The sequence below is a fragment of the Epinephelus lanceolatus genome, chromosome 18 (assembly GCF_041903045.1).
Source record: "Epinephelus lanceolatus isolate andai-2023 chromosome 18, ASM4190304v1, whole genome shotgun sequence".
In the NCBI taxonomy this organism is placed as follows: domain Eukaryota; kingdom Metazoa; phylum Chordata; class Actinopteri; order Perciformes; family Serranidae; genus Epinephelus; species Epinephelus lanceolatus.
Genome location: NC_135751.1, coordinates 24,507,070 through 24,519,809, shown reverse-complemented (window position 1 = coordinate 24,519,809; position 12,740 = coordinate 24,507,070). Strand labels below are relative to the sequence as shown.

At 43.8% G+C, this 12,740-nt stretch overlaps 1 protein-coding gene across 1 annotated transcript in view; it reads right to left on the bottom strand.

Moving 5' to 3' along the window:
* The window catches only part of adcy9b (adenylate cyclase 9b), a 49,969-nt gene extending 41,780 nt beyond the window's left edge, over positions 1 to 8,189 (bottom strand). The window contains exon 1 of the mRNA XM_033645489.2: positions 4,662 to 8,189. Within this exon, the coding sequence (XP_033501380.1) occupies positions 4,662 to 6,474 (1,813 nt within the window). The 5' untranslated portion in view covers positions 6,475 to 8,189. The remainder of the gene's footprint in view (positions 1 to 4,661) is intronic.
* Between the last annotated feature and the right edge of the window lie 4,551 nt (positions 8,190 to 12,740).

Genomic DNA, 12,740 nt, shown 5'->3' with positions numbered 1-12,740 from the left:
CTCTAATTGTGTCTGTCTGCTGTTGACTAGGTAGTGTACAGTGGGTTTTCTGAGCTTTTTCCACGACTATTCCAAGTATGACAATATCCCAAATTTGACACTTGTCATGTAAACAGCATATTCTGTTTAGACATTCCAAATTAGACCTTTTTCCAAATGCAGCATCTTCCGATTAAGACACATGGGATATGCCGGTACTATTCGGGTTTAAGGAGCCATCTTTGGACATGTATACAGAGCAAGCAGTTCTGACATGCATCTCAACTGGGATTCTTACCGTAGATTGTGTCACGAAGCATCTTGCCTGTTTATGGTCGGCTCTGTGCCTTGTCATGGGCGCTGTCCACACATACCAACTAGCCAAGAGTTTGCAGGGCTGAGGTAGAGATGACTGCCAAAATTAAAAGCCCACATTTCTGGCTGGAAGAAGAAACACACCTACTTTTAAACATTATGAAAGACTAGGACAGGGATATTCGACTTGCTTTGCTTGGGGCCACTTTTGCAAAGTGACAGGAGGCCAGGGAGCAGTTGCAGCAGTCATACTTGTACACAGGGGCGTTTCAAGGAATTTAGGACATTAGGGGCTCAGCTAGGACCTCTGTCGGGGGTTGCGGGGCATTCTCCACTGACACTTTTTTTGAGAAACAAGCTCTATTTTAAAGCTTTGTTTATGCATTCTGTCACCTTATGTACACTAAAAGTAGGGCTGGGTGATATATAAACGACTATGTACGATATATCGATATATTTTCAAGCAAGATGTAAATTCAGACAACACCGTTTATATTGATATAGGGTCATTTTTGTCTATATCACCCAACCCTAACTAAAAGAACAAAACAATTTGCAGTGTAAATCAATTTATTTTCATTTTCATTTATTTATTTGTGAATTAGAAAATGGTTGGAGGGCATCCAGAACCCTATCCAGAGACAGATTCGTCCTGGGGACCCTAAGTTGAGCAACACTGGACTAGGACATTAACAGGTTTTTGGATATGTGCAATTATGCAACACCGACCTTTTCAAGAAGGTGGCTGAAGGGATAAACGAGGGAGGCTGTGTTCACATGGTTAAAGAAGTTCGCCACTGGTTGGATACTCTGAAAAAAATCCTATTTTGATCCAAAGGACCAAAACGACACAATTTTTTTTTTTTTATATTTTGTTGTGATAAACAAGCTGTTACGGCACATTAATCCAAGTATGCACACCTGAATGTAAACAGGAATATTAGTGGGACACTAATTTCACACAAACAGCGTAGTAGGAATATTGTCTTTCTTGGAATAAGGACAAAAAATTGAGTGTTTTGTGCATGTAAACACTGAGCATGAAAACAACTCTATGAGAGCAGCGAGAATGAACCAAAGCAGAGAAAATACCGACTAGACAGCTAAACAATGCTGAAACAAAAGCCGAAACTCACTATAAAGCTCTGTAAAGCCGAGGGAGCTGCAGATTCAGATGATAATTCTCTATAGGTTCATCACGATGAGCTTTCCCTTTCATTTTGTTATTATAAACATATCAATCATAACCGAGTTAATGTCTGCCACTAGCCACTGAAGCAGTCTGGGCGTTGCAGTCAAAGATACTTAAAGCAGCTAATTCTGTAATACTGTTTTACTGTTACAGATTAAAGCAAGAAGCGGTAATGACTCTGATAACTAGATTTTCTCCAGTCTTACTGTAGCATGCAAAACCTTGAGGCAACATCAGCACGTAAACAATTTCATTTCCCCTAGAAACAAAGGCCACTTGAAAGAGAGAATAAGCATCTCTGGCTTTCTGTGGTGATTCTGTCATCAGCAGAAAGATAATAAGGCCACACTGACAGTCTCCTCTGAAGGGTAATCTTCTGCAGGTGCCATCATTCTGCATTAAGCGCAAAAGGAAGGACAGGTACTTTCCAGGGAAACGGGTCCAAATATAGCTCCCATTTCCAGTAAGGAAGACGCACAACATCGTCTGGCCTCACGTGCAGCCCCTTATAGAGACAAACACACAAACAGCCTGATACTGACAGCCTCACAGGCTGCACTGTTTGGATCATCTCAGTATCATCAGACGAGATGTGTTGTGACAATATAGCTGCAGCTAATTGATTATTTTGACAACCATTTCCTTAGTTAGTTGATTAATCGTTTAATCCTCCAAATGGCAGAAAATAGAGTTGAATTTAATCAATTAACTGAATATCTTTGGGTTTCTGACTGTTAACAGGACAAAATTTGATGTCCCAAGACATTGCCCTGGGGTTGTTCAAACTGTGACTGGTATTTTTTTAGTATTTTCCGACATTTATACATTAATCAACAAGTTGCAGATATTTTTTTGTTTTTCTTTATGCCAACTGGTGCTGAAATTATCAATTACATACTCATCAGGCTATAAATCGCCAAATTTGATATTGATTAAATCTTTTAAATTATCTATTGAGTCAAAATGCCAAACATTAACTGGTCCTTGCAAATAAAAAGGGAGGTTTTGCTGTGTCCTCATATCCTTCAAAATAAAATATCTTTAGGTTTTGGACTGATGGTCGGACAAAACAGTCAACTTAAGACATGTACCACGCACTATTTTCTGACTTCTACAGAGCAAACAACTTATAAATTAAATAGGAAAATGATTAATTCAGATTAAGCTGTAATGAAAAGAATCAATGGTTATCCTCAAAGCTATCTGCACCGTTTCAAATCTTAACTGTTACTTAACCACGAACACCAGCTATCACCCAGTGGGATGCAAACCAAGCCACAACATCTCCATTAGCTGCTAAAACCACACGCCTCGGGGCAGTGCCGAGGAGCCAACAGGACGCAGCTGCAACACTCAACTGACCACACGTGGCTGCACCCCATGTGAACCTCTGCCACAATGAGCCACAAATAGCTTATAATTACACCGGGAAGTTATAAATAAGAACGTATAACTTACAGGATGAGTTAAAAACTTGACTCTATAGCCTCAGCCTGAAGTTACAGTGGAATTGTGAAAAAATGTACCTTGAAAACAATTTCTGAGAAAGCTCAACATCAAACGGACTCAAAAAGGACATCAAAAATACATAGAAGACAGCTGCACAGCAATCAGAGCCTTGGTCAGAGCAATTTACTTCTGCGTCAGGCAACAGGGACCGGCCCAAGCTAGGATCCATGCCTGGCTGCAATGGTACCCAAGTGATTAACACAGACTGAGCCAGACAGTGGAGGGAATTTTACAGCACAGGAGCACAACTCTTTCCTGACAGCCAGCTCTCTCACTGGCACAGCAGATCTAGAGGGAGAGGATAAATCTTAGGAGGGGAACTCAATACACGATGGAGGCAAGAAAGGAGTCGAGGAGAAAGAGGAGGAGGAGGTGAGGTGGGCTGGGTGATAACACTATAGGTAACACATTTATCCTCACAATAAAAAAAAACAAGAAGGACAAGAGCATGAGTGGTAGTCACTCATTAATCTACGAGATGAGGGGAAAATGCAGGCCCATAAATCACTCCTGCAGGCTGGTCAACAAGAAGCACCTTCGCTCCATCTTGTTCCTTGACACAGCACAGCGCTGATTTCCAGGGCCAAAATAATGAAAATCTTTGCAGCGTCCTGCAAGGTAGAACATTTTTTGATAGTTTGTGCACACAAATTATTCATGTGTACACTTGAATTGCCAATTTGCATGAATTACTAGTCCATGCTAATCCGTGCCTTAAATGCTCTGTACAAAATCAGACGTGCAGCCTCCAAGGAAGCACATTCAGCATCTATTGAAACAAAAATAAACCTGAAATGCTAATTCAAAAGGGCAGATGAATACCATCTGCACTACCTTAGTCAGACACTGTCACTTCACTTCCACCGGCTGATAATGGATCAGCGAGCCTTGAATGATGAAAAGAGCCATTAAGCCAACATTTAGTTACACTGGGGCGATTTGCATAAATGTATCAAATAAAAGCTGCAGTCAAGCAGTTTAGAGGCGAGGAAGAGAGAGGGGCAAGATAGAGGGGTGAAGATGAAGCTGCAGGCAAATCTCTATTAGAGAAGGCGACAGTTGCATTAAGTTGTAAAGCAATCCCTGGGGTTCAGAGCGAGGTTAAGGGAACGGGACACATTGAGGACGTCTGGAAGGCAATGTAATTGAACAAGAGAACAAAGAATTGGCAGAGACAGGCTGGAGGGGAGGATAGGAAAGAAGATGGCGTCTGTCTGTGATACAGTCACACAATACCAACTCCACAGAGGACACTTGTACAGTAACAGACCCAAAGCATTGCCAGTCCATCTGGTGTATGAAGCTAAAACCCAGAGTTGACCTTGACCAATGCAAATGCTGTCCTGCCACTGTTCTGATCCACCTGGGGGTGAATTGCAGATATGCTGAAATAAGTAGACAAATTTCCTCAGGGGATTGCAGAGGGGCATTACAGGACATTAACTTTAGCACCTAAAAATGCTGGAAAGGTTAGTGGGCTCATGGGGGAATAATCGCAGCGATAAGTCTCACTGTTGAAGCCAATTTGTGGCAATTACTGCTGACTTTGGACTTCTATTATTCTTGTTAGGACTTCAACATTATACAACAAGCTAAAAATAAAAAATGAAGAAACAGCAACTCAACTCTCACTGTCATTTATACCATTTTTTCACAGGGCACCTACCTTTGAGCTGATCAGCCACCACACTCTGTCCTATTCTCTCAATGACTTGTCCGTCTTCATGCTGGTAGCGGTCATCCAGGAAGTTGGCTGTGGCCTCTGATAGGTGGACCTTGCCAGCCACCCCCAGCTGCTCCATCAGGTTGGCCAGGTTGACGTCGTTTGACCAAACATCAAACTTGAAGCGCTTCATGCCCAGGATACCACACAGTACAGTGCCAGTGTGGACACCCACCCTCATGTTGACCATCTCCCTCTTCTCCTGACAGAACTGTTCAATAGCCTGAATCATACCCAGGCCCATCTCCACGCAGCAGTAGGCATGGTCTGGTCTGGGTTCGGGACAACCAGCCACACAGTAGTAACAGTCTCCTAGAGTACTGATCTTCTCACAGCCAGTGAGTTCGCAGAGTCGATCAAAACGTCCGAATAAGTCATTTAGAAGCCCGACGAGGGCATGAGCAGATTTGTTGGCTGACATTTTTGTGAAACCCACAATGTCTGCGAAGAGGATGCTTACAGGCTCCATGCGTTTCATGTTGAAGGGTCTGAAGATAATCTGGCCTCGAGGGATGGAGGTTTTCTTGCGTTTATTGTTTTTAGGGCTGGAGATGGCAGCTGCTGCACCGCTGGTGGAGTATCGCTTAACGGAATTATCTCCTAACTCCTCGTCACCTTGCTTCATCAGTTCATCGGCCACGATTCGGGGCATGACGGAGTGGATCATTCGCTCCTTCAAGGCTTTCTCCACCTCCAGATCTTTGCCATGCATGATAGCTTGTCCCACCTTGAGGAAGGTGCTGCGTGAGCGCACCTCAGACATGATGAAGAGGTGGATGCCAATGGCGTGGGCACAGAGGTGGAGCAGAGCTTTGGCAGGGCCAAGCCAACATAATGTATCCCAGTCTGACTGAGAGGCTAAGCTCCAGTTATCCCTTGCCTGGGCCAGGTGCAGCCATCCTAAACTCTCAAAAAACACAGAGTAGAGAAACCCGAGCAGGACAGAAGCATAGAGGCGAATATGGAGAACGCTGTAAAGCAACAGAAGAACCTCGATACAGAGGGAAAAAGTGCCTACAGGAGACAGACAAGGGGACCAGGTGCTGCCTCCCACAAGCTTGTCATAGGACAGGTTGTACATTGGCCCCATGCCACTGAACTCTTCCTCATCGAGCCCAGGTGTGGGAGCCTCCGGGTCCCTGAAGCTTGATGTCTGGATCTGCGGGGCCAGGGTCAGGGTGAAGGTTACAAAGATGAGCAGCAGAGATGCTTGGTTGTAGCAGCGAGAGTAGATCTTAGTAAAAGTTAAGAGGAAGAGAAGGAGGCAGAAGAGGAGGAAGGACGCAGTGGGAAGGAGAAAGGCAGTCCTGTCACAGCGGGAAGGGTTGGCAGCAAAGTACAATCCCCACAGGAGGGCAGCGGCAACAAGGTAAAAGAGCACATAGCGGAAACGCCGCTGGGTCTGAGGGAAGCACCGCTCTCTACAGGCCTCCTCCAGGATTGAAGAGTCAAACTTTGGGTCCCAGAAATGACCGGCGGATCTCTCAAAAAGCTGAGGCATCTTCTTATGTGTGCGAAAGCTTTTGACCACCGGCCTCCTGGCTCCGGACTCTCCGGAGCTGCAGCTGGAGGAAATGCTGTACTTGCAGTGCTTGGACCCCACGATGAAGCCTCCCCCGATTGAACCCAGCGGCCCGCCTCCGTGCTTGTGTTTGACACTGCTGCCAATCCTCACTGAGACGCCTCCATCTCCACTTGAGTCACAGTTCACTTCTGTGTTGTGAGGCAGCAGTTGTTGATGTTGCGGGGATGCCATGTTGCTTTTTAATCTATCCAAAAAATCAAAACCAATGCAGAGGGGACGATTATGTCACAGACAAAGTACAGAAAGAAGTAAGGCAAAGTATTGGGCTGCAGTTTAACAGCTGGGGCAATGATTGTTTACTCTTAAACCTGAAAAAGGAGAGCACAAAAAACCATTTCAGAGAAAAATCCACTCTGAGAACAGTGTAGTGGTTGAAGAAAACACCAGCAGACCTTCCAAAGCTTTTGAATAGGTCATTATTGCACCTCTTGACGTCAGTCCCTGCATTCCTCTACGTTCCGGACTGTTTTGACGCACTTGGGACTGCAAGGTTCACTTGCTGCTTTCTCTGTGCCTGCCCAAGTCCACTCAGCTGGCTGCACACAGTTTTACTCATTGGTGAAATGTTGGGGAAAACTCAGAGCATTACATAAGAGTGCGTGTAAAGGAAAAGTTGCAAAAGAAACACAAAAACAAGAAGAAATAGGAGTTATTGAGAAGTTGTGAGTAAGAGTGGGGTTTTTAAATCCAGTTTAAATGTGCAGTCAATATACTTTTATTACTGGTGCATGTCCACTCCGTTCCCCTGGGGATATCCAGCAGCCAAACAGGCCTATCTTCTAAACTTCACCACGTTTTGTTTACAGGTCTGAGCAAAACTTCATCCTGAACACATCCTCCGCAGTGTTTGCTCTGACTCTGCTGACTGCCGCCTTGATCGCAAAGGCCAGCTTTTGGTTTTAAGACGCAGATCAATTCCAGGTAACGGGATCGTGGGCGTAAAAACTGCCATCGGAGCTTTTATTTATCCCCACATGCTGCTTGCTGCAGGGCCTAATCGCGTCTGTTCCCGCGGACGGAGCCCCGTCCTTTCCTGACTTTCTGCTCGGGTGTCTCCGCCACCGCTGCGTCTCCAAACCCCCACAGGGACTCGTGTGCACGGAGGTCTGCAGGAGACAAATGCATGAGACGTGGCGCGCATAAAATACCCCAAAACGCTTTTATTGCAAGAGCTTAGCTGTCAGTATGTAAACACGCTCCTCCAAGGCTATGCGCCAACCAGCCGGATCAGTGCTGATCGGTATTGCTTTGGTATCCACACACTCACGCCAAATGTCGCCAGTTCATCGTCACAGTGCGCCCCGAAGAAAACTGTCCACATATTCTGATCATGCCGGTTCCTGGCTGTTTATTCAGTCACCAGGGCAGCCCAGAGAAAGACAGCCTTGTGCAGACTACATGAAGTGTCGTCCAGTCTCTCCCTTTCTCTGAAGTAAACTTTGCCCACGGCAGCTCGGTGCCCCCCTCCTCTAAATGGCAGACGACGAAACCCCGGAGAGAGTGGGGCTAATTAAAAGGTCTCCACCTCAGCTCCACGCACCCCCCACACCAGGAGTCCCACAGGTCAAAGCTGAGTGCTGCACTGATCCAGCCACTTTAATTGAATTGCGGGATACACCAGAGAATATCTTCATACCTCCAAACACTTCCCCTTAAATCCAAGACAAATATAACAGGCTTAGGGCTGCTGCATCGTCCAGCCTCTCCATTCTCTGCATCGTCCACAGTGAGATGAGACTGTCTTATCTCCGGTGTGTGACTGTTCTCCGCGCGCTGCACGAGCGTCGACACCTGCATGAAATGTTGTTGTGCGGTATCCAGGCGCGGTGGGCAACGCAGTGGCCGCAGCCGCCACCATCTTCTGAGCGCTGACAGCCGTCCAGCCGCGAGTGGTGTGTGTGTGTGTGTGTGTGTGCGTGTGTATACTGTGAGTGTGTGAAGCAAGCTAAAAATAAAATAGAGGCAATTTCCGCCTACGTCTTTCAAAATAAAACCCCATGTGCATTTCATGGCTAATAAAAACCATTTGCCTGCACTTCTAAACTTAAAGTTCTCATACAGCCTATTACTTGTTTTCGACATTAAATTTCAGGCTACATTGCCAAACTAAGAAAAACTACACCCCCTAACCAACAAATAATGTAAACCGTCTTAAAAGATAAAGAAAAAAACTGCTTTTCCTTTAATATTTCGGAGGCGACAGCCAGTTAAACTGACCCAGGTAGCCAAAATGACCTGGCCCAGAATCAGCCCAAACTTGGCATGCCGGATGAAATTAGCCAGCCACATCCGGTCACTTGACTCGGCTGAGATTCGGTATGTGTGACGCCCCAAAATTGGGCAAAATCAACTGGCATGATTCCTTGGCATGTCGGATGAAATTAGCCGGAAGCAGAGACTCGGTATGAATGACGCCCCAGAATCTGTTGAATCAGCCTGCCCGGTTCTGGCTGCCAACACTGCCACCACTGGACCCTTACCAGAAATGACCTGGCCCAGCATCGGCCCAAAGTCGGCATGCCGGATGAAATTAGCCATCCGCATCCAGTTGCCCCACTCGGCTGAGACTCTGCATGAATGATGCCCCAGAATCGGACCAAATCAGCTGGCCTGATACCGGCTGCTGACACTGCCATCACTGGGGACAGTTATGGTGCTCCACCTGTACCAGACTTACTTTACTTTCCTACTTATGTGGCACAAATGTGAATATAAGCCTCGACCAAAAAAAAAAAAAAATAGATTTTCGATGTAATTTATTTTGAAAAACATTTCTGTACTTCCGTTTTGGTGGCTCCCGCTGACTTCACACCTCTGTCTGTATTTGGACGAAGGGCTGACGATTGATGGGAGGGGAGGGGTACAGTCGAGGTGCGTGCACGCGCTTGTTAGAAAGAAAAAGACTGAAAGGTAACGAGCACGTATTTTAGAGAAGGGTGGGGACGTCTGTGTTTTTTGTGCACCGCAATGAGCGCACCCCTCCACCTTCAGTTCAACGATGAAGCCCCTCCACCTTATTGTCTATCCCACCACTGTGCACTCTACATTTAGAATTAACTCAGATTTTGGGAGGACAGCAGAGGACACAATTAAGAGGCATATAATGAAATTTAATTGAAGCCAAAGGAGACAAAGTAGCCTAAAATACACGGTCACTAATCTGCTCTAGACGCTGTTGGATTATATTAATGTTATTATGAAGGATGAAAATATTCAATTAATAAAATCAGCACATGAAGGCTAAACTCAGTTCTGCACACTGTAATATTTCTGCACCCTCAAGATTATTAAAAAGAAAAAACAGTGACTTTCAGGGATGACACAATATAATCCTCCAGTATATGTGCAGCAGTCTAATAGAACCCAATTAAACCTTTAAAGGGACAGTTCACCCCAAAATCAAAACTATACATTTTTCCTCTTGCCAGTAGTGCTTTTTACCAGTCTAGATTGTTTTGGCGTGAGTTGCAGATTATTGGAGATATCCACTGTAGAGATGTCTGTCTTCTCTCTAATATAATGGAACTAGATGGCTCTGAGCTTGTGGTGCTCAAAACGCTGAAAAAATACATTTGAAAAACTCAACAGCAATGTCTATTTACAGAAATCATGACCTGCTTACTCAAGATAATTCACATATCTTGCTGTGAGCAGTTTCATGTAGGAACTATTGTCTTTCTACTGAACTACATCTGACATCTGTATAGCCACCCAGCCAACCTGGTCTCACTCGGGAGTCATCGAAATCCGGCACTTGGGCAGTGACTTGCGGCGTCAGACAGCAACAAGGAAAGCAATCGTTTAACGTCAGCACGATAAATGGCCGGTCTCCTTTATACTTTAACAGTGCTCGGCAGCCTCAGGGGGGAAAATAGCGGGACAAGAATATGAGTTAAGGCGGCAAAAGTCCTTGTAGGGCGAGTGAGGAGAGTGATAGATGGGTTTAACAAACACCAATTTTCACCTGGGAGAGTGGTGTTAGTGTGCTGTAAGATTGTAAAGCCAAACCCTGTTTTTCTTCCCTTTGCACAACCACATGCGTTAGTTGCTGGAAGAAAAAAAACATAAATTTGTATTGTTGTACCGACATAGTGCGTTCATTTTGAAAGAGACTGTATGTAAATAGTAAATTAGTATAATAAGAAGACAATGCATGTAACAGGCAGAACTTGACACGGTGTCCCAGAATGTCAAGAACCAACACACCCAGGGTACATTTCACGTCGTATGTGGACGTGGAAAGTCCATGACCACGCCTCTTTCTGCACGGTGATACGGTTGGCGGGTGTAGTTCAGAAGACAAAAAAATAGTTCCAACATGAAACTGCTCACAACAAGATCTGTGGATTATATTGAGTAAATGGGTCATGATTTCTGGAAAGAGACATTGCTGTTGAATTTTGGGTTTTTTTGCAGCTTTGAGCACCACAAGTTGAGTGCCATCTAGTACCATTATATCAGACCACACCAAAAACAATCCAGATTGATAATTAGCACTACAGGTAAGAGGAAAAATAGGCATTTTTGATTTTAAAGTGAACTGTCCCTTTAATGCTTCTGTCTCTATTCAGTAGCCTGAGGGAAATATTAAACAGCAGCCCTCTATAGTCAGCACTGTGGCTTCACAGTTGAACAGTAAATTGAGAGGATCCCCAGGAGGGACTGTGGATGCTTCCTCGCAACCCACCACCTGCATATAGGGGAACAAAAAGCACGGCCGTTATGAAAAGGAATGAAAAGATTTCCTTCGAATTTAGATCAGAGTGTCATTTACAAAGCTGAGTCTGGGGGTCAGTAAGCATTGTAATAAAATGTGTTTGCATAGAATCAGCACGTTTCAAAGCACATCATTTACTCTGCAGATACAAAAGTCTGAAGAGGAGTTTAAAAAGGGAGATGATTTACACCCAAGACACAAAACATTATTCAATGTGTGCATGTGCCTGTGTGTATTTGGTTGTGCGCCATACACGTGCATACCATATATTTATTTTATATATGTATATTTGTGGATGCATATCTGTTTTGTGTGTGTCTACAAACTTTTTTAGTGCAGATCAAATTTTTTTTTTTTTTACACAAACAAGTTTTGATTTATGCATGAAGACTGTTTTAGTGTTTTCAGAACTTATGAAATGTAGTTTCCATTTGCAGTCTCGTCAAAATCTACTCAAATTAACGCTTAAGGAGGAGTGGAAATACTCTCACAGAGAAACACATGCAGGTTTAAGTCAGTGTTTAAAGGGAAGTCTTGGTGCACAACTATCAAAAGTCACACCCAATATACTCCATCCACCACCACACACCCCTCCCCACTTCCAGTCACGACAAACTGTTGGTGCATTGCAGCTACAGGATAAACCCCCAAAAAATCCTTTCAAATCCAAAAGTGAGAAGTTGAACCTTCAGAAAAAGGAAACGAGGACATGAACGTGGGCAGAGTTGTGATACAGAGCTGTAAGGGAGAGTGAGAGAGACGGAGAACAAGAAAATCATCTTCGTGCAAGTTTTGATCTCTTTGTTTTCTTATTCGAGTCTCCCTGATTAAGGATGGATCGTCTAATCAGAATAACCACAAAGTTTCACTCCCTAGTCAGTCAGAAATCTTTATTCTTAATGTTCAAGCTTCCAAAATTGTGCCAAGATTAATTTATATTTTATACCAAAACAAAAAAAAAGTTAATCAACAACTATTTTACTGGGACACACATCCATTCCAGATCTAATTCACAGGTAAATTAAATTAAGATAACTGATGCTGAAATATACCAAAAACACAACCACACAACGTCATAAGCCCGAGCGATCACCCTGTCACTATAAACTGTTGCCATGATGAGTGTTAGTTAGTGGTCTGTATAACTTTTTACACTTTTACACAGCACTCTCTAGTGGGCATCTTCTGGATCTGCAGTGTAAACATATTAAACACATCCAGTGGAGCACTCGCACTCAAATACACAGAGAAAATTAAGCAGATGTTAGTTTACTTTCCTTTTTCATTACACTTCAGATTTTAGTTGGGGAAACACTCCTCTCTGTGGGGTTAAGTAAGTTAGGGAGGACACAGGCGTACATTTGCCCATTAGTCGAGGTACTAATTGGAATTAGGGGTTATACCAGTATATTTTAAAATTGAAATATTGATACCATGTTATGATACACAGACTCACCCTCCACCTCCCTACATTCATATTTTGGGAACTGCCCATTGGTCCGACAGCCCATTGAGTGTAAATCATTTGCCAAAAAAGGGACAAAATGCGCACTAAACAAAATTAAAGATGACTTTGACTGATATCATTGTTAATATTATTATCATTATTTTATTTTTGATATATTTTTGTATTTTATTTAGTTTTCTAATTTTCCATAGATACTGTGATAATATCATTATCATGAACTCTTTGGGCCACATCTTTTGTGAAAATCTAATA